Raw genomic sequence first — 22648 nt, forward strand, 5'->3', positions numbered from 1 at the left:
TGCTGCTCAGTAGTAAAAATGTGCTTTTTACCGGCAGCGCGTATAGCGGCATATCTGTAAAGTAAATATGTAAAATATAAATATATTGGAATGGAATATTCATAGAAACCAATTATTCTTTGATAGTTTATTAAAAAAAGTAAAAGTTTTTACATCTTACTGCATACAGTGATAGTAACAAAGCATAAATACATTTTATTTTTCTCTCTGTCTAATAAATCACACATTTAATAATTTCATTTACATCAGTAATCATCGACAGTTATTTCTATCGGTGGTATATAACGCCACGTATGTCCAGCGTTTATCAATTCCGAACAAAGAACTGGCGTATTTGGAGTTGACTCTTTACTACTACATTGAATATCTATTTTATACTGTCCAGCTGTAAAGAATACTACACGACATTCGTGATAAACTCGTCCATATTCCTGTAACTAAAAAAGAATAGAGAGAAAGAGAAGGAAATGCAATTATTAGGACTGTATATATTTTTATCACTAAAATAACTTACTGCTGGAAGCATGACTCTATTTGCGCCAGCAATGGATAATCTCGTTTCTAATTGATAATTATTTACACCATTATGGTGATCTTGATAAAAATTTATAGTTAACATAAGATCACTTAGTGGATGTTCCAAAGCATTACATATCCCTATTCCGACACTAACGCATTCACCTAAACTACACGTAAGTTCATCTTGTGCCTTTACAGTTACATCGTTTATTTTGATTTCTGAAAAACATTTATCAATTTAATATAGGGTAGTTAAAGGATCATAATTATACGACAAATAATTATTCAAACATACCCCATTGTAAGGGACTCATTCTAACGAGATCCAACATATCTTGGGTGAGAGTGATGCCAGAAAGGGTTGCTTTACCGATCGATTCCGTGCCCAATAATTGCCACCGTAGGTCAACTAATGAAGCTATATGCTCGGAACAAACTTTTTGTAGTTCTCCGATATCACCTGCCCCATTTAACTATCAATAAAACAGAAACTACTTGTTAATTGTAAGATTTCTTAATTGTAATATGAATAAAAGATATTCTTTATTACCATTGATAATTTATTAAGTGGACATCTATCAACCGGTACAGGAATTCTACAAGGCTCTTTACCCTCCATGTATATACATTTAGTTTGTGTATAATGCAATTCCATTTCATGATTAGTCATATTTGTTAAATCTAACACGAGATAAAATTGTGACGGCCTGGAAATATACGTATACGTATTTAGATCGAAATATGAGATACGACTCTTTCGTTAAGCGCTTACGTTTCTGCTGGAAGTACATCCCAATTTGTAATTTGTACACTAGGCAACATCTCAATTGTGATAAAAACTGATGATATACGACAATAACCTGCCGTTAGACCTGTACCACCCGAATACTTTATTTTCAATTGCCCTTCGACAACATTTGAAGTATGTAATGGAACTGCGAGCTTGGATAAACGCGAACTTGCCAAAGAAGAATGGCCCGAATGAGAACTTAAACCTGATCTGAATGAGGAAGTTAATTCGGATTGTCTCTTTGTATGCGACGGGGAACTTAATCTAGATGGTAACGAGCTGTGTCCTGAATGAGACATTAAGCTGCTCGGCTGACTGAGATACGTACTGCTGCTAATATCTAAAAGATATTTAATATATAATAATTTATTACACTGTCATTGTATTGAAAGAAAAAGATAGACGCAATTGATCATATTACCATTTCGCGATGTAGGTGCTATAAAATCTGTAGCCGCATATAAATACAATGTAAGACTGGCATTAGCGCCGGGTTGTATGGGTAACTGTGCCATAAAATTTTTATCGCTCCATTTAAATATTTTACTTTCGAGTAATGTGTCTAATGTTGATTGTATTGATAGTTCGATTGTTTCGATAGGAACTTGGCCAATATTTGTAATTGTTACAGTACATTCGGCACTACAGCGTAGAAATGGCTATTAGCTTCCAGTCATATATTTGTTATTATAATTATTTATAATAGACATACCTTTCTCCACCATATAGTGATATACTTGCGCTAGTCACTATATTATCTCCGGAGCTAAAGCTTGCAGTTTGAGGTAAACTTGTGACTACTTCTATTCTTGGTAAAGCTGGAACTACCTCGACAGTATATTGAGAGTGAACCATTCCCTCCATATACCTTAATCTACAATTTGATTTCACCCCTAATGTATGCGTACTAAAGCCGAGAATCTCTAAATCTCCAATTTCTTTAGGCCTGCCCGCTAATGTTACCGCAATTGGTCCTGATTCAGCAGGAAGCGTAATACTTTCGGGAATTGACTCGAATACTACACCATTTGTAAGAAGCCTCATATTGGAAACGTGAAGTTCAAACGGTAAGGGATTAATAAGTTGCATGGATACTTCGCAAATATCACCTTCTACCCATAAATAATCTGTAACCATTTATATTTGTTATATAGTAAATTATAAATAATATAATTTTGTAGGCAACATCTAGTCGATCCATGCACGTACCAACTTTACTCTTAGATATATTTTTCCTCTCTAAAGATCCAAAGTTAATGGGTGTAAATAAAAATGGGCCATGATCTTCTTTGACTCTTTCAATTTTTTGAGGTTGAAGATGAGGTTGCATATTTTTTAAAATAAATGATTTAGTTTTTGGAATATTCGTTAAATTAGCAGGCGGTATAACTGTACCAGAATCTAAAACCTATTGGGAATAATTTTACTTTCAACGCTGAAAACGTTATCCTAACATTTTCCTAAAACTTACGAGAGGTACGGGAGCGCCTTCGCATTGTTGAGATACATTTTGAAGTTGCAAAGCGGTTTCTTTACGTTCATTAGGAGTTAAGTAATTGTACATCGTTTGAAGTAGAAATGTCATGTGTCTCGTCGCCAATGCTGGATTACCCATGCGATTAGCGGCAGTAACAAGTTCATTTATTACCTGAATTTGTATAACTGGCCAGCCTCTATGGTTTTCTATACAAACAAATTTTCCCTTAACGCTAACGCGTTACGACACGATGCAAAATTATGTCATAAAAAAAATTACCAGGAGACATATCAACAGGATCTAAGGACAATTTAAATCCAGAAGTAGCTTGTAACATTAAATTATAACACTGTTGCCAATCTGGATTAGGATTATTTTGAGATACATGTCTTGTTGCAGCTAATCTTAGACAAAATGATGCTTTTCTTATAAAACCAAAACTTGTGTATAAATCTGATAATGTAGTGAACCGATCAATCTAAAATATTGTATAATTTCTTGTTATTGTCATTTAGTAAATTAATAACATTCTCGCGTAAACTACATACTTTTTCTTGCTCACTTAATGGTAAATTTATAAGTATGACATTATTTAAGTATGAAGCAGCTTGTAAAGTACAATTTTGCTCTATTGAAATTCTTGTAGCCTTAAAGCTAGCTTCTGTCTCAATTATTCCAGCATATTGATATTTACTGTAATGTACTATTGCCTCGCGATACTTTTTTGATATTTCTTCAGGTAGCAAAATATGTGGCATATTACTCTTTACCACCTCTATAGCTGGGGGTGATAGCAAAGTTGCCACAGCTTGTGAACCTCTTCTATATATAGTGAAATATTATCCATTCTTTATCCAAAGCATTAAATTTCCATTTCTGAAATTAATTTGTTCTATACATACCTCTGCTTACCTGGACTTCCTTCCTGAAGAGAAGAGTTTCTCTGCAATGGAAGACTTCTACACATATTTGGATATAGCACTAAAGCAGATGCAGCACATAAACCTTCGAATGCTGCTCCTAGCCACAACCAATCGTTTACAGCTTGTAGTACGCTAGCTGCAGAATTATAATTGCTCAAAGCATCTGCTGGTAGACCAGCTTGGAGACATAAATCACCCAAATGTTTTGTCATGCGACCTACACATCTTTTTCTATTATTCCTAGATTCAAGATCTAATCCTATAAAATCTTTCTTTTCAAAAGGAGCTAGTAAAAGAGAGACCCGGTCTATCTTTTCTCTTGATCTTTCTAATCTTTTGGATTCCAAAATCCAGAATAAAGAATTGAGGCACTCCATTACATGAACTTCGAGATCAGGACATGTCTCGTCTGTATAAAACACAGCTCTGGTTTTGAAATTCGAAGGTGTACTATATGATGCTGGTGGTTCATGAGCGTTATTTGATTCTAATGGCCCAAAAAGAATAGCACGTGAATCATACAATGTTGCACTGTACTTTACTTTTAAAGTCTCATGGACTCTGCACAACTCGTTTAACTCCACTTGATTGTCATATTTGCCAAAAGTAATTAACCCTAACAATCTTCTGTGAGTTTGAAAATCTCCCCAATCGTTATTTTCAACAGGATGTTCTCTAACGAATCTAGCAAGAATTTCGCGCGTTCCACCAGTAGAATCGGCCACAGAGAATCTGCTGCCTGCTTTCATTATTCGTTCACATAACCTGGTAATAGTCTTCTGTTTGATTTGTGTGCCAATAGGCCTCAAAAGTAGAAGCAATGCTGCATGATCATGAGCAGTTTGCTCGTAATCAGGATGAGACATCTTGTTGTCGGGTACCGGACTCGACAAAATAACACTAATAGCCGAGCGCATTTATATCACTCACTTCCTAGTAGTACTTTACGGTACCTAGGTTTACATAGATAATAACTTTGCCTGCGGTATTACGGATATATAATTCTTTAATCCGACAATTATATCCCGCGTTCATCATAACAATATTTAATACTACATTTCACTTTGATAATTGTTGTGTTACTACACTTGCAGGGACGACAAATAAAACACACACTGCCATGTTTAAGGCATATCAAATGCGCGTGCGTTATGAGATGTTTATCATATTTATATTACATACGTATTAGCAGAGGAAATTAGTAATCATAGAGGAACGAAAACTTATTAAAGAACACAAAATAAGGATAAGAAATGACAAAAATATAAAGAATGAGAAAGGAACAAAGCAAAATATAGGTATTGAGTAACTTTTAATTCTACGGAGTATACATTTTATTTAAAGTTTGTACAGAATTGGCACATTGCTAATATACAATACGAAATATTATATTTTTACCTAAAGATTCTATGAAGATTATATCAATAGAAAAAATAGATATGATAAAATATTACATAAATGTAATAAAAAATCAGAGATTAAAACTGTAATGTGCAGTTTTTATACTATGGAAATTGTTTAAATATGCACAAACATATCGAATATAATTAAGCGTCATTGTTTAAAATACTTTCATATAAATTGAATTGTTAAAAAAGGATATGAACCTTTTTTTTAAAAGAATTAACAAATATTCTTATTTAAATAACAAAGATACCCTGGACATAGTAATAAATAGTGGTTATATTCCAAATAATAAAATGAATAAGCATTACATATTTGTTAGGTATTATGTAAATATGAAAAACGATCTAAATATACTTTTATATATTACCATTCCTTTTATATATGATAAATAATGAAAACTTCCAACTATTCCCATTAACTTTTTAGTTAAAAAAATCGAATAATAAGTAATATAAAGATATTAATTTTTTTAATATGACTTATATCTTTATCTTTTTATTATATCTTTTTATATATGTGGAATATAAACGCACTACTATACCTGATTTATATATAGTAATTGTAATATGAAAGACGTACATATATATCTCTAAAAAAATAAGATATAAAATTAACTTTAAAATACGAATTCAAGGCTATTTTAAAAATCTGGTGTAGAATGGTCCATAAGTGTTTTCAACAAACTGTTGTTCATTCTGAAAAATATTATTTCGATAAAATATTTGCAATATAGTTAGACATAATGTTATATACTAACGAAAATATACTTTTTGATCATGTGGTCAAAAATATACGATGGAATAATCGTCAACGTGATTATACTCCCGCCTTTCCCAATCTCTTCCGTGACTTCTTTGTCTTTTAACCCTATAACATTCTAAACCATTTTGTGAAAAAGATATTATTCGAACTTATTAACCGTAATACACATATAAATTTATTATGTCATAACAAACCTTTCCGTTAACTTCTAATATTTGATGATTTGTTAAAAGTCCATTTTTAGCAGCAGAAGAATCTTTAATTAAAGAGACTATCTTTCCGTTTCTGAACTGAAATCCGATATATTTTATCCTATCCTTGTGCATTGTTACTGTGCGTTCAAATGGTCTAGAATTGACAAAATTTAATAAAAAAATAGTAAGATTATAATTTTACAGACTAAAAAGAATATGTAACTGACCTGTCCCTTACTATTACTTTAATGCCATTAATGTCAGCGTTTTTGAGCATTTTGTGAACTTGTTCCATTGTATATCCAGCAACAGAGACATCATTGATACTCAAAATTTGGTCTCCAAATCGTAACCCAGCAAGTGCAGCAGGCGAATTTTGCCTTACTAGGCATACGAAAATGCCATTATCTACATTATTAACTCTCATACCAATTTTACCATCTTTATCCTTGCATAATATCAACTATAACGATAAGATAAAAAAATTATTCCTTTTCAAGATATAAGATACTAATATTTTATATATATCATATAACATAAATATGGAAAATTACTTACTTCTCTTATACCATTTGTAACTTGTGCTCTCTGTAATCCTAAAGACTGGCCAGATAATGGTGCAACCATACCTGCTAAAGGACCTGAGGTTACAGGTGTACGTACCATCATCTGAAACATAGATTTTTTATAGTTATTTTGCTGTAAATTGTAAGTTAGTTAAAGTCCTATTATATCACTTACATTCCGTTTAACACGAGAATATTCGGGCATATTTTGTGCTATCATTTCTTCAGTAAGTTCCAAACCCATATATTCTCCTAATGAAGGATATAACATATTAGAAAGGGTATTATGCGCAGGTGCAGATGGCTCAGTTTGTTCTTGCGATATAGGTAAAACATTGTGTTGTGACTCCATTTGTAGTTGAGCCTGCAAATATGACATAAATTAGTATGTAAATTAATATGTTGGATTAAGGTTGGAATTTTGGGCGTTTGATGAACCTTCACTCGAATTTAGTAATAACAGCGATCGGATAGTCGAAATGTTGATGACAACGAATGGAACGAACCTGAGTTCGATAACGAATTCACGGTCAACGGGATGACGAATACGAAGTGATACACATATGACTTAATGTACAATTAAAACTTATCTAAATGAACTGATCTGCAGTCCAAGTGGAACTGCCCTTGTATATTCTTCTCCCCACCTCTCGGGTTAATATTTGTTTTTAAGGAGAGCTATATAATTATCCCATACCTCTGTCAGGTACACGTCTCTCCCGTGACCGTAGCTACGTTCAGTGACCCGTTATGTCACTTCGAGCCCAAGCCCATTGTCATAAAATCGGATTAGAACACTAAAACTATTTCTTAGTTTTTTTACTTAACTGTAGCTATAATAAAAGTCTGGACTAGGATATTGGGGTTTTTCCCAACATTCCAAAAGGGAAGTCCCGATGTCCTTTCATCCCCGAAATATAATATATAATATGTGAAATAATGGATAACTTTACAGTTAAAAATATATATAGCTAGAAGTTTGATCTTACCTTCATCATATGATCCACCTTCAAGTCTTCGAGAGTTGGATACAGAGACATTTTGTATAGATTTTGCTGAAAATAAGTATACCTATATAAAATATGCTTTTACGGAACAATTTGTTTGTTAATTGTGAAATGAGGCAATAAACAAGGATGTAAAATTATTTATCGCAATTTAAAACAGTGACAGTATAAACAAAACAGAAATAGATGTATGAAATTTAAAACATAGTAAATATGCAATAATATATATGATATCGTAATTCAGCCGACGATCATCTGCATACCGATGCGATGAATGTACTGGATATCTAAGACATCTTGCACAAATGTTTATACCTAGATACAAGTTTAAATACTACACCTCTAAAAAGATGATTAATAAAATACGATACTCCTATCACGATGCACAAAGCCTCTGGTCAACGTTTCACTACTTTATGTAAAAAACACGAAATTACACGTCTTATACGTCATGAGAGGCACTTGAAGCATCATTGATAACCTACAAGTGATGAACAAAACAGCTCTCCCAATGGGATGTGTCAACGTCGATTCCGTTAGGGCAATTTAGTGATTGGTTTACGCTGTTGCATATAACGTGCAATCAGAAGCTATTGGCTTACCATTGCCTCTACGTTTCATCACATGTACGATCTCTATTTGAGTGACCAATGATCTTCCAAATTCTCTTGTAACCGCGCCAAGGCGCATCTATTTAAAAATACATCCATCATATCAATGATTTCATTAATAAGGTTAAGTCAAATAAGTTATACACCATTTTTTATTCTTCGACAAACATACATTTACTAGAGTATTGATATTCGCACACATAAATTTTAATTAACAGCTACTTTGTTCTAAAAGTTCTTAAGTTACAAGATATTCTACACTTTAATAATCGTATAATTTTCTAAAGTAGGGATACGAAGAGATATTTTACATGATTGTCAAATATTCATGATGCAATTCTGTATTGAATTATAAACCGAGATCTAAAGCGAATATGATAGAATTTACACAAGAAAAATATTAAAAATTTGTGGAATTTTTAAAAAGGAGGTACAAAATGGAATGAAATGTATTTATCGGTTGGCATAGATAAGGAAGAAGTGAAAGAGCCGGTAAACTCGTAAGACGTGGCGATTGGCTTCAACTTCGTTGACAAGTTAAAGAAGGAATTGTATAAAGGTGGGGGAAAATAGAATACGGTAGGGGAACAGCGGGTTGTTGGCTAATACGTAGGTAGTGTTCAATGGTGAGGCCTCCGTGCGGGCCGTGGTGAACCAACAGGTGTTTCGAACTTGGCAGTCGCGGTACCGGTTATCTTTATTTTCTATTAGTGTTCATATTCACACCGGTATCCCTTTCACTGACGAATATACGTCGAATTACGTCGTGGTATATTTGGCGCGAAGAAAACATAATATGATGTCGGAGACCGTTGTGACAATGGACGGTTCCAGCAATAACGCCAGCAACAATCCTCGACAGGTGCCTACCGTAAAGACGGAACCGGTTCAACCTAACCCTCTGTTAGGCATTACGTTGAACGTGTCCTACTTCAGAACGATACCTGGTATCATTAAACTCGCACAAGTAGTAAGTAAAATCTATCGACCATACTTCGGTAATTAATCTTCTTCTGATTAAAATGCAAGATCTAATTAATCAAACAGCCAGAATTAAACGTGGTTATTAATCATTAATAAAACAAGGTAGCGCTGATTGTAATCTAAAATTTTTTCAATAATAATGATTAATGATATTTTTGATATCTTCGCATATGATAAAAACAAACAATATCGGAAAAATTAATGTATTGTAAAATTTATCGCACCGAGTATTTCGATTTCCTTGCATTCGTGTATTTTTCAAACAATGTGATAGATTAAGTATGTAGTATTATGCAACTGATTCTATACAATACATTCATGTTGATAAAAATAGAATAACACGTACTAGTAAATCTCAGACGCATGTTTGTTCCACGTTTCAAAGATATAGGTACATATCGTACACACACAAGATATAAGTACACATCGTGTTTTTCAATGTGTGTTGCAAAGTAAGAACAGCTACTATGTCGTTTAGACGGAGTTTTATTTTTGCGATGTTGTTAATCCCATTGGAGTTTGGCTAACATTCATCATCGTTTTTGCTACTACGATCCTATTATCTTTCTGCACGGTATTGTTATTTTAAACACGTATCTTTTTCAGCATTGCGCAATTTCGTGTCTACTAAATACAACTTACTTTTCCGAGCATGCAGTAAAGAGATTTACTATCATTTAAAAAGTAAGGGAACATACGTAGTTTCGAATTTCGTTTACACCGTAACGTTGAACCTGCAACGGCATAACTACATAACGGTAATCTGCTCACGGAACGATTAACGAACTATCATCCACTATCTTGAAACAGTAATAATAATTTCTTATAAAATCCGTTTCCATACGAAGATTAGAGAAAGAACACGGTAAGACACAATTTCCATTTTTTGCAGGGGAACAGTTTTAAAATACATTACTTAGATTGCTATCATATCCATGTTATCACAATTATCTTTTTATTTAATTTTGGCACAAACATTTTTCCTCCTTTCTCGCCGCAAATATTTCTCTTGTTAAGAAGATTAATATATTAAAAGATATTAAAAGATATCGTTTGTCTTAAGTTACATATACCTTTGTCTTCTACAATATTTCCTCAACTATATCATTGAATTTAACAGATCCTTTCAGCTATTAGCTACTGCGTATTAAAATATTCCTTTTTCTAAATTATAAAATGTCATTAAAATAGAAATATTAATAAAAACGAGCTGATTGTTTTTGATTTTCCGGCTGCGTAATGGATTCCTCTTCGAAATCGACGGTACCGTTAAGTGATCAGCATCAGCAAGCATCGTTTCTCTTTGGTTCACGCACGTGCAATCAGAGACACGCCCGCTGACGTTTTCCGGTTTATATTTGCTCGTAAATAGATGCGCATTGTTTTCTATCTATCGAAATAAATGAGCTAATTTATGTTGCGAGATATAAGCAAAAAAAGTATACATATGACAAATCCTGACGGTGATTTTGCAGCAGTGCGATTAAATTACTAGCAGATAGAAATCAAATATGACCAAGCTATTTATTTCACGAGACTTTTGCTGTCCTCGAATCGCATTTATCGATACAGACGGTATATTATCGGTTGCATATTTATTTACGTGGTATGCAAAGTGTTATAAATTTTACATAATTATTAGCCTGCGGATATTTATACAATTTCATACTTTTACGAATTAAAGAAACTATGTAACTACTAAGGAAATGGTACTTAAGCAGAAAATTTTGATCATCATTCGTAAGAAGCACTATAAGTACTTCGAGTATTTTATATATCTTCTCATCTTTGGTGCATTCGATGAACTTTTAAGTGTCTAAATCCTCTAAATAAAAGTATACACATAATTTTATCTTAACTTTCAAATACGCAACTTCAAATTTTAAATAAACACGTAAACCGAATATATCTTCTTAAAGAAGAAGAAGCAACAAATCTACAAATATCAATGATGTGAAGGGGAAAGAGAACCGGTTTTTATTAAAGATGATGATCGCGCGTGATTGACCAAAGTCTTGGAACGATTCCCGGTCGGTGGCATAGTTTCGATGCGCTCGACACACGTCCCTACTAACTAGACACACGTTCGATGACCATACATGTTCATCCCGATGACCGGGACCATACGTGGCGTCCCACATACTCACAGTTCCATCCTACTGCCATACGTCGAGGCCGTACCAACGGTATCGGAACGATTCATTAAAAATTCATGCTGTCCTTGACTTTTTCTCGATAATTTTTCGTTCTTCTACTAACTACTTTGCCGTTCATAGGATCCACGTGTGCGACTCGAATCAAATTTCATTGAAACTTTTCGTGTTTTTTAGCTCCAGGAGGTTAAATTATTACAACGAGCAATTACTACCATTGATGAACGAATGCCCAAACCACGATGAATAATGCCAAAAACATCGTTTCTATCAATCCTGTTTAGTATTTGTGAGGTTATTTGTTATGCAAGCCGGTTGTTCCAGCCTTCGATTCTGATCATTAGCAGCGAGACTCCTTAATGTGGAATGCATTAATAAGAAATAGATAGTACAACTAACACAATACGAATGTCATTTACCGTGTCATCACGTACGTCATATTTATTCTCGTATATGTATTATGCCGCGTGTACAATGATACTCACGAATAGAATGAATCCAGTATATTTCAGGGTCACCGATGACATAGATCCTACAACTTTCAAGTTGTTCAAGTTCTTACACGTTTCTTATGTCTCTAGTTTCTTACCCATTAATAAATTCATTATCAACAAGCTTATATCTTAGTTACATGTTTCAACTTTTTGTTCTACGTCGAGTCGTAAAGGCAAAATTTAAGAAGACTGTTAAGTAAACATAACCCCAATCGTTTCGTACGACCAATATCGCATAATCTTTGTAACAGTGAACACAATGGGAAGAAATCGCTTCATTTGAATGGTGAATTTCGGTCAGGGTGATACGTACTTAGTCGTTCAGTAATTTTCATTGATAGAGCGTGAGAAGAAAACGCGCGGAAAAAGTTACACAGTAGCCGAACGGAAAACACGTGCATGTGGAACAAACTGTCATCGATACTGTTGCTAACCTCGCCAAGATGGACGTTTGTTATTCTATTTGTCGAACGAACTACAGTAGAATCTTGATTATTCGAACTGATCACGACACACGTTGTTTGCATAATTGAACTTTCCAGGTAATAGAATAATTCTTTTTCCACGTGGTCATTTATTTTAAATATTTCGAATATTTCTAATATTCCATAAATATTATCAGTCGTATTTTGTCCGCGTATGTACAATTTCGGTATTATTTTTAATTTTGTAAATACATATATACGATATTATCGACTATGAAAAGATCCAATAAGGATTTCGAAATAAAAACGCCACAATTTCTTTGAATTTTTATTCTTATCTTCAAACATTTCTCGTGAAGTATTATCTTTAAACATTCTATCAATGATCGATCGTTCTGCTAATCGTGGTCCTGATAATAACATCGTACTGCATTCCTTACATCGTGTAAGATATCATTAAGAAATTTCGAGAAATCAATAATACTCGTATTACTAGATACATGAAAAATACTCGACAGCTAGAAACACTCGAAGCACATGAATTTTAGCTACTTCACAGACGAGCAAAACACAACGAATTGTGCAATATCGATCACGACGACGATTACAGAGTTCTAGGTTCACGAGTGTCTATGGTGTATAAGCTGTTCACGAAGCATATCGCCTGGTGCAACAAGTTATGCAGTAAACTCAGTAAACACACGCAACTACCTACCTTATACGCAAGGACAAGCCGCGCCTCGTAACACAGAGAAAGAGACTCAAGCGGCAAATTCAAGTCATATAAATCTTTTTTCCACGTTTGTGAAAGTATAAGCCAATTAATTAGATCATACGGTGAATCTTTATAGATATATTGAATATGGGCGTCGATTTATATTTCTTCTTCTTATTGGTTTTGCGATCTATGTGTACTTGCAATCCTGTTGCACGACCTAATCTCTTAGGTATATAACTCATACATTACACCACGTGGATGAATGATTGAGTAAACGATTTACATATTTGAAGAGCAATAAGTAGCATTATTATTCATCTGTAGTTTTTGTTTCTTCTTCGTAGAATGACGCAAACTGTGATGAAGAAAGATATGATTTACATGGGAGTATAAAATATTTACGTATACATCATGGGAAAGGAAATACAAGAAATACGACGTAAGAAATAGTTAACGCGTTACAAGGAATATTTGTCGACACGCAAAATACACTTCAAGATCTTCTATATCGCACTCGTGTCAGGGTTAAATCCGTAATGTTATTTAACGCGATTTATATTACTAATTACGCAGTTATTTCTCTATAACCGGTGTGCATTTCATTATGATCGAACAAGCGCGATAACGTACGTTGGCTCATTGCAATTACGTAATCGTTTAATAAATCGTAATGTTGCACAAATTGATTTATAGATAAAAAAGGGGCCTGTGTCACGAACAGTAGCCTTTTAAACAGAAAAAAAAGTTACAACAGCCCGCGAACTAGCGTAAATCCTGATAATTTTGAAAGTATTTGCCAATTTAAACGAGTGGAACGAACACGAAACGTATCAATCTATGCGAATCGATCGACGTTTCTTTTTCATATAAGTCACAGTTTCCGGTGCCATTTATCGCCAAGAATGAAAAGCATAATTATTCGTTGCTCGGAAGTTACGAGTCCAAGTCGTTCGTCTCCGATTGTAAAAGTATTATTTCTGGAACCTTAAGATAAAGCGGAGAACTTGTTAGAGTCATCACTGTTTTAAGGAGTATACGTCATTTCCCTGACAGAATCATACTAAAGTTTAGCGCTATAGTTTTAGAAATGACGCGTGAAACAAGCCGATAAATGATATGACTGTTGTTTTAACATCGTTCTTCCCTTACACAATAATATCCCAACTTTAACGAGTAATATCTATTAATAAACTGATAAATTACGCGTTGTTTTCTAGCGATGACTCGAATCGGATGACTTGTAAGAATGAATAAAATTTACTTCTAAAATTTCCTTTACTTTGTTGTTAAATTTGTTACTGTTATCCAAGAGAATTTATCAATACCAATCACTGTCCTTTTGAACTAATCTAACATGTGATTTATCGTCATAATTTAAATTCTGAACTAGAAAACACTCTGTTTTACATAACTCTGTTTCACACGATCATGCTTTTCTCAGGATTTCTTCTTAATTTCGATTAATTGATCGTGACGAGATGAAAAAATTCTAGCTTTGTAAACTGTTAGTCTAAACTGTAGGTAGTAGCCACTTAGTAATCGTACACGAATAGCGCATGTGCGTCGTAAGGTTTCTCCTCGGGTTATATCTTATCTGTTATTTCTAAGTACTGACTTCGCATTTCAATTAATTATCTGGACTTTAAGTAAGCGGTTTCCTACATGCACGAATCGCAATCATGTTACACATACGTCTGCAAATGAATGCCTCCTGAATTGCTGCTGAAATTTTTACACACACACGCGTACACGTCTTTTATTTACAAATATCTTTTATCGCGTTAATATTGAGTTTATTGTGCTATTCCCGCTGTAAACACTTTTTCCACTTATTTGATAAACTCGTCTGACACTTAGCGATAGTAACCAATAACCCAATTCGTGTAATATTTCAGTAATTCGCGTCCTCATTCATCGCCATTGACTCGACGATGAAAACTTGGAATTTAGTGGAACACTTGTTGCTAAGTTTAGAAGAGCATTCGCTTCCACGAAAATTGTCTTCGTTACACATCCGCCCTCCTCCTCTGTATGTTTCATTCAAGTCAATCTTGTTGCACGTTTTTTGGTTCAATTAGGCTTGTCAAATGTTAAGAGACGCCTGAAGCTTCGACGAAATATGGAAAAGTGTCGTACGAAACCGTTACAAGTCTTTACGTTTGCCGATACGTTGCAAAAGCGAAAACTATCGTTATCGAAATGCGGCGGCAAATGTGTGCGCCGTCAATGCGATGATGTCATGTTTCAGTTCCCTGCTCATCAATTGCATATCTACTACATAGTTTAAGTGAATGGGGCTAGAGCGGTTCGCTATCATCTTTATTACGATCGTTAATGTTATGTATGTATATTAAAAGTGGCGCATTAATGCTTGTAGATCGTTCCCCCAATGAATAATGCAGATGCCTGACCTATATTTCCTAACAGCTAGTTACCCTCCTTTAAAGTTATTTTAGGAATCGTCGTTATTTCGTTTCAAAAACATCATACCGATACTAAAGAATAGAAATTAGATAAAAGAAAGCACAAGTTATTTCTAAGAAAATCGGACGATTATGTCGCTAATAGTTTAATAACTTGTATAGTCGTTGCATAAGATATCGGTGTTAGGAATTCTCAGTCGAACGTTTATCGCGGTCGACGACGTTTTCAAACGAGTGAAAGTGAAATTCTTCCTTCGGTATACAGTTCCAATCAGCGTTCCAATCCTTCGCACTTTCGCGCCCGTTCACCCTTTCGTACATTCCAGCCTCTTGTATATTATAAACATTCGTATCTAAATTTCATGCCAGCAAGGTTCGCGCGCTATTTTTACTTCTTCGCAACGCTAAACGTTTTGTCGTGACTGATTTATATCTAGTAGGTTAAATTCGTAGATTGTTCATAGTTGACGAGTACAAGGGAAGGAATATGACTAGTCGCATGAACAGAGAGTATCAAATGGAATAAAATACGACGTCGAGTGTAGCTCGAATCAAGGCCGTGCCTTGCTTTAAATATAACTTTCTTTAGGTGAACGATTTTCATTTGCGACGAACAACAGGCTAGAAAGAAATCTAACGTAGGATGATCGAAGTCGGTTGGTTTCTAGGATATAAGAAAGTTTGATCGATGCTCGGTATTTCTAATGACTCTAACCGAGTATCGTACCGGACAGTCGTAAAGAAAGACGAGATGCGAAGGAAAGCGGTTAAGTATCCGCACGGGTGGACGCTAGTCGACGAAAATATCGAGAATGTAGAACGCGTGAAGCTCGATACCAAGACGCAACGAGAACTGGGTTGTTTGGTCGGCGAACACGTGTTCCTGGAATATCCGTGGGCGTATGTGCACCGAGACGTTGTCGCAAAGTTCGCTAAATCACCTGATTCCTCACTGGCGGTTTTTCGAGAAGATATCGAAATTTACGAGGCTGATACGTTCCTCGTAGGCTATTCGTCTACTAAGTTAAAGTCCGACGACTTTGTGATTTGTCTCACCGAAGAAGCGAGGGACCTTGTACGACAGCGAAATAGAAATATTACTCGTATTATCTGGAAGAAAATTATCGGCAATGTAATAAAGACCGTTAAACCGTGGAACTCTTTAGGTAGTGACTTGGAAGTAGAGGAGACGTTCGTCAGGAATACGAGAGAATATTTTGAGATAGAAATCGTATTACCTGGAAGATTTCTGAATTCTTGTCGAACGTTATGCGACAGAAGCGCGAATGATTTTAGAGACAGTTACGTCCAGCTGATCAACGAAGACGAGAAATTCGAAAACGTGGATAGAAAATGCATTTGCAGGGCTGTTCAGACGTGTATGCAACCTCGTGAAACATTCGTTCAAACGTGCCCCGAGTATCCTAAAAATGCATGGACTCAATACGCGTGCGAAGACATTTTGAGCGAGTTTATGGTTGCGAATAACGAAGAAGAGGGACAGTTAAAAGGAGGATCGGAAAAAGATGACGACGATCGGCCACACAGAGAGGACGCTATTCAATGCAAGGAAATCGAGAAACCCAGAGAAAAAACAGCTTTAGAACTATTTTTAGAAGCTCGTTCGCAACAAATGATCGATGCAATTAAATATAACGCAGCTGTTAATTTGCACGTGGATGATATTGAAAATTTATCTAACCAAGAAGAAGATATCTCAACAGTCTTCAATACGCCTGCATTTCGTGAACAGGTGTCGTTCACTGATTTCAATTTTACGGCCAATAGAATTGTTTCTGATGTTTCGTTGCATCCAAAATTGACGGAATACTTAGCGATTTCGTACATCAGCAAATCGAAATTTTCTAGACAAACTCGAAAGAACGAATATAGAAGCAAGACCGAATTTCAAACCAGAGTGCTCCTTTGGAAATTAAACGATCCACTTCGTCCACAGCTTGCACTTCAGGACCACAGAGAAATTTACGCCATTTCGTTTTGCCCTCACGACGATAATCTTTTAATAGGAGGTCGTTCCACTGGTCAGATAGTTATCTGGAACATCAAAGAGTTTCTAAATAATCTCGACGACGGAAATATAAAACTTGGAACGTCGACACGAAACAGTTTACCAGTGTTTCGTCCTATCGTTGTTTCGGACAGACATCGTTCTCATCAGCTACCTGTTCGAAACATTCGATGGATACCTGCCAAACATAATACAGAGCCAGATGGAAGCTTGACAAAGTCATTCGTTTCTTCTGACGTGCAACTTCTAACCGCTTCCGAGGACGGCACGATAGCAGTTTGGAATATTTCTCTTCTTTCGAGACACACTGTTCGCGATGATGAAGATTCTGACGAACCTCTTCGGCCGAGTTTTCGTATAAAAATTCAAACTGTCGATGAAGAGCCGCAGTTTACTTCTTTATGTTTCTGCTTTCCACCTATCGTCGCTGAACACGGTGAAAATTCGCCGGATACGAATAAAAATGACATAAGAGAGAAGCATTGCATAACGAAGTATCTATGGATAGGTTGCGTAGAAGGGTTGATAACGTGCCCGTGGGAAAAGCAAATATTCGAAGAAAATTCAACAGACATTATCGAATGCGATATGTTAAACTGTTCTTACGCACACAATGGCCCTGTTGTAGAGATCACGCGGTCGACACATCTTCAGAACGTGCTCCTCACAGTCGGTGGACGAGTGTTTGCCATTTGGAACGACGATCATATCGATTCTCCTTTATTTTGGAGAGCAACTTCCTCTCGTTATACGAGTTGTTGTTGGGCTAACGAACCTGGGGTATTTTTGGTCGGCAGCCAAGACGGTAACCTTGAGATGTGGGATATAAAGAACGAATCGACCCAGCCGATATTTACCCAAATCGTTTCATTGGAACCAATTACTTATCTAACCTTGTTAGAATCTCCTGTATTATATAACGATGGTTTCAAGAAGATAGGCGTAGGCGATGGTGGTGGATTGTTTCGTGTGTTCACAGAAGCCGAGGTTTCTCGTAACGAAAGCACGATAGAAAGAATGGATTGGTTCGAAGAATATACTTGGAAAGAGACACGAAGGAAAAAGCTTTTCGCCAGTTGGCAGAACGATTTTGTCAATAACGACCCTGCTATAGTGGCGAAAAAATTAGCAAGGCACGAGGAGCAAGTTAAAAGAGAGGCGAAAGAGGCGAGAGAAAGACTTAGGAGAGAACAAGAGACAAGGTTGAGGTTGAAAGCGGAGAAAAGGGCGCGAAACGTTCCGATTCCAAAAGACGTCGCGTGGAAATCGAAGGAGTTCGACAGAATGAAAGAAGTTCTTTTGAGTAAAAGGAATTTAGTTCCCTCGGAACTCGAAGCAAAGAGGATTCCTTTCGTCGCTTTGCAAGCTGAAAGAGACGCAAAATTGCGGAAGGTTCAAGATAAGATCGTTCATAGGGATGTTCATTTGTTCAATACATTATCCGCAGAATTTCCTGAACTTCTCGAAACGAAAGCGGAAACCCCGGAATTCGAGGAATTTATTCCGATAGAACTGGGAAAATCGCTTAATTATTACGTTCAGAAATTTACTGAAATACGACGTAAAGCTAACGAAGCTTTCGACCAATCGCGGGGAGACGCAATCGCGAGGAGAGACGTCAACGGGAGTCGTAAATTCCCGTTACGATTATAATAATCGACACCACGAGTTCATCGATCCCCTAATTTCCGTTAAGATAATAGGGATGATTCAGTTAGCATAACACTGTGATTCACAGGGTTATAAGGTTTTTATTTTTTCCACTTAAGTCACATCGTTGCTTATGATATATATCGTCGACAATGATTTAGATGTATAGAGATGTATAGAGACGCGATACAATGGCACACTATTCGTTCATGATAGAGCAAGGCTCGTAGAGTTTTTGTTATAGTTGACGTAGCAATAAGAGAAAAGACAGAGCTGAACTAACCCGTTACTGACATGTCGACTATTCTAACGTTGTAGAATATGTAAAGTTGAAAGCCGTAAAACCGTAGTAGACAATACTCTTCAGAAAGCGATTTGGAAAAAAGATATTTGTTCGGTCTGAAGGACCTTAGCTAGCAAATTACAGGGATATATGATGGGTCCTTAAGACTATTGAGGGTCTAGGTAGAGGGTCGTAACAAAGCGTTAGAAAACAATTTCTTAAGCTGTTCGTGTTTTTCTTCTATTCATAACAAGTAACAAGTAAAAACGATAACAAGTAAAAGCAGTGGTAAATTGATCTTTAATAGATAAACTTATCTACGGTACTTTTAAAGTGTAAACGTAGAAGTTCCGTGTGGATGATTAAAAAAATTCGTATAATGTCCTCGAACATTCCAAATTTAATATTACATGCCATAACATGTTTGACAAATAATTTATGTAAATAGACGATTATACAGCTAATACGAACCAGCTAAATGGGATCCTTCATAACAAATAATACACACGATTAGAACGTAATAAGTGGAGTGTCGTGTTCGAATTAGTTTATACATGAAAATCCCATATGTGCACAATGGGGATTGACATATCGATTCGATGTTGAAAATCATTAAATTAAAGGAATGCGTGTTTCAATTGGTTTCAGGGTTTTGGTATAATATGTATGTCATGTGCCTCACCGGCATTGGTAAGCGGGTCCCATTGGTTTCTATTCGTCGCCGTAACAGCTTTCATCGCTACTCTTTTATGGAGTTTCACCTATCTGCTGTCGATTCGAGAAGCGCTTAAGCTACCTATCAATTGGATCGCAACGGTGAGTAAACAGCTGAACAGCAATTTTCATTTTGTAAACGCAACTTCACCTCGTACTTACAAAGCGTCTGTTCAATTGCAGGAACTGTTGAACACAGGAATATTCACCTTCCTTTATCTGATTGCCTTCGTGGTTCAGTTATCTGTCTGGACCTCGTTAATAGGTTCAGCGGTCTCAAGGAATATTGCCGCAGGGGTAAGAATAAACGTGTCTCGTCACTAGACTGCAGATATTTATGCAAATTTATGTTTCTATGAATATAATTAGACAGGTGGAATCTATACTACCGCTCATAAGTATCCTCGTCGCTGGTCAAATTGTAGTAGCATGAATTTTACTATAGCGTAGTTGCATTTCTAAATTTCCCATGAATGCATAAAAATCCGCAATCTATTTATTCCATTCTACTCAACTACGCGTCAAATGAAAAAACAAGATACAGTTGCTCAAGAAAATGTTCAAACATTTATAGAAATCTTTTACGAATAAAAAATTCAAAATGCTTTGTATAACACGCACGATATGTGGATAAAAGGTTTCTGCGGTAGGTGTCCAGATACTTTTGTGAGCAACTGTACGTGTTTGACGACCCAATCGAAGTCGTAAAACGCCCCGGTTTTTACCTACTAACGAGAATAACGATTAAAATTCTTCTACTATTTGCGTAGGTCTTTGGAATCTTTAATACATTGGCGTACGCTGCCGGGTCCTATTTCCTCTACGTCGAGTTTAGAAGCAGTAACACACAATGAAGAGAAGGAAAGGTACTCGAAGAGACGCTAGGTACCTGAAGAGCACCTACGACACAGCTACTACACTCGGGTTTTCGCGATCGTACGTTCTACGAACAAGAGCAAGATCGTGGACAGACGAATGAGTCGAAGCTAGTCCAACGAGGCCCCCACCTGATCATGTGTTGTAGCTTAACGAGAGACTCTATAATATACGTGCCTTAAAGATTGATCAAACTGGACGATCATGCTATTCGATCGATAGGTTTGCGACTACGGTTTTCTGGGATCATGCTCGCTACTCGAACGATTATAAAACAAAGATGAATACAGTTTACCGCTGGTTCAGGACGGGTTAATGCGCCGAAGAGATATCAACGATTCTTAAAGTTTTTGTTTTGACGAGATTCGTGTATCCTCTTCGTTACGCGGTTCATTTTTTCACTGTACAAACATAATATACAATAATAAGGAAAATGTTATGGTTACAATAAAATGTAAAGGTTACCTTTTAAAAGCAAATTGTGTTTCAGAATCGATAAAATCCATATTGGATGTCGATCTCTTTTTTTCTCTTTTTGATAATATGCAATGGATTATATAGGTTGTTCATCGATGTACCTTACGCGGCACTTCCCGTCCAATTTAATTTTCTAATTGTACCTTTCTCGCACTACCGCGACTTTTTATTTATATGTATACACGCATTAGTTATATACGTTTATATATATATAAATATCTGTTTTATATAGTTAATATATTTGCACAAATTGAACGCTATACATCGTTTTTTCTTCCTTTTGTTTTTTTTTTATTTTCTGACAATCACATAAAGGACACTTATGTAATTCACTTTCATTGATGTAAGAGCTGTTCGCTACTACGTGAATGAGTGTGTTCCTGGATACATTGTACTTTTTCTGTACACATTACCATTGAAATATATGTTCGTTTTTGACATTGTCTTTGAATTCCACTTGTACAGCGTTTCGATAATGCTTCCTCTTATTTCAGTAAGTCAGATGAGGAAAATAAAGAAATTTTGGAATATGTATAACTTTTCGTTTTCAATCTACAAGAATAACATCAATGGAAAGCTAAGCATCAGTGGAATGATTTATCAAAAGGCAGTTAAGAAGTTATATACAAGCCTTGCAAAAAGATCGCCGACTGTCTTCCTCTATTTAATGAATGATTCAAAATCAACTAACCAATTATCAGAGTGGAAATTAAAGGATTGTTATCGAGTCCGATTCGACGATTAAATGCTGTCATATGCTGTTTTTACATTCGTTGCTTTACTTTTTGTCTTACTTTTTATCACATTATCGACTTTGGTTATTATTCAAGCTAAATAGCAATGAAAAATATTTTGCTTTGACTGCTAATACTAACTCACAACGCGCTATAAATAAATGTAAATCAGAACACGGTGCGTGAATATTGTGCTCGTGGAATTACGTCTGACTATAAAGTCAGAAAATTAATTGAAAATTTTATCGAGAACCTTGAAATTTTATTCACCGGAAACTCCTAAAAAATTGCAAGGATACGAAACCATAACTACGTTATCAAAACTAAGTTTTAATGCTTAAACTTGAAGTTTGTACTTCATCGACATATTGATATTTTGCTATGTGGTATTATACATAACTTTGACTACGCATCTTATTATGTACACAAGTA

General features: G+C 35.5%; 4 protein-coding genes and 1 long non-coding RNA gene across 6 annotated transcripts; 3 read left to right on the forward strand and 2 right to left on the reverse strand.

Moving 5' to 3' along the window:
- Window positions 1–112: 112 nt before the first annotated feature.
- Window positions 113–4855, reverse strand: LOC117237952 (protein brunelleschi). 2 transcript variants are annotated; one of them, XM_033502407.1, is made up of 12 exons: window positions 3689–4855; window positions 3335–3608; window positions 3066–3264; window positions 2781–2992; window positions 2519–2717; window positions 2022–2436; window positions 1731–1951; window positions 1292–1649; window positions 1070–1226; window positions 815–992; window positions 515–738; window positions 113–431 (listed from the first exon to the last, which is right to left on the reverse strand). In XM_033502407.1, exons 1-12 carry the CDS (start codon window positions 4624–4626, stop codon window positions 246–248), a joined length of 3561 nt encoding a protein of 1186 aa, XP_033358298.1. In that variant the 5' UTR covers window positions 4627–4855; the 3' UTR covers window positions 113–245. The 2 variants fall into 2 exon arrangements, with proteins under 2 accessions (XP_033358298.1, XP_033358297.1); XM_033502406.1 differs by having other exon boundaries at window positions 113–437.
- A 343-nt stretch (window positions 4856–5198) lies between these two features.
- Window positions 5199–8167, reverse strand: LOC117237958 (syntenin-1-like). Its single transcript, XM_033502417.1, has 8 exons — window positions 7986–8167; window positions 7628–7693; window positions 6814–7002; window positions 6631–6741; window positions 6300–6535; window positions 6073–6226; window positions 5884–5993; window positions 5199–5811 (listed from the first exon to the last, which is right to left on the reverse strand). The coding sequence occupies exons 2-8, from the start codon at window positions 7676–7678 to the stop codon at window positions 5757–5759; spliced, it is 906 nt and encodes a 301-aa protein (XP_033358308.1). The 5' UTR covers window positions 7679–7693; window positions 7986–8167; the 3' UTR covers window positions 5199–5756.
- A 676-nt stretch (window positions 8168–8843) lies between these two features.
- On the forward strand, window positions 8844–21933 carry LOC117237970 (CKLF-like MARVEL transmembrane domain-containing protein 4). Its single transcript, XM_033502439.1, has 4 exons — window positions 8844–9226; window positions 20064–20231; window positions 20313–20426; window positions 20900–21933. Exons 1-4 carry the CDS (start codon window positions 9053–9055, stop codon window positions 20981–20983), a joined length of 540 nt encoding a protein of 179 aa, XP_033358330.1. The 5' UTR covers window positions 8844–9052; the 3' UTR covers window positions 20984–21933.
- Window positions 12617–14308, forward strand: LOC117237973. Its single transcript, XR_004494091.1, has 2 exons — window positions 12617–13259; window positions 13375–14308. It is a non-coding gene; the product is annotated as an uncharacterized LOC117237973 (long non-coding RNA).
- Window positions 14325–19190, forward strand: LOC117237967 (WD repeat-containing protein 63-like). Its single transcript, XM_033502435.1, has one exon. The coding sequence runs from the start codon at window positions 16142–16144 to the stop codon at window positions 19133–19135; it is 2994 nt and encodes a 997-aa protein (XP_033358326.1). The 5' UTR covers window positions 14325–16141; the 3' UTR covers window positions 19136–19190.
- Window positions 21934–22648: the final 715 nt, after the last annotated feature.

Source organism: Bombus vosnesenskii, unplaced genomic scaffold (assembly GCF_011952255.1).
Source record: "Bombus vosnesenskii isolate JDL3184/JDL3185 unplaced genomic scaffold, Bvos_JDL3184-5_v1.1 scf7180000013417, whole genome shotgun sequence".
NCBI lineage: Eukaryota > Metazoa > Arthropoda > Insecta > Hymenoptera > Apidae > Bombus > Bombus vosnesenskii.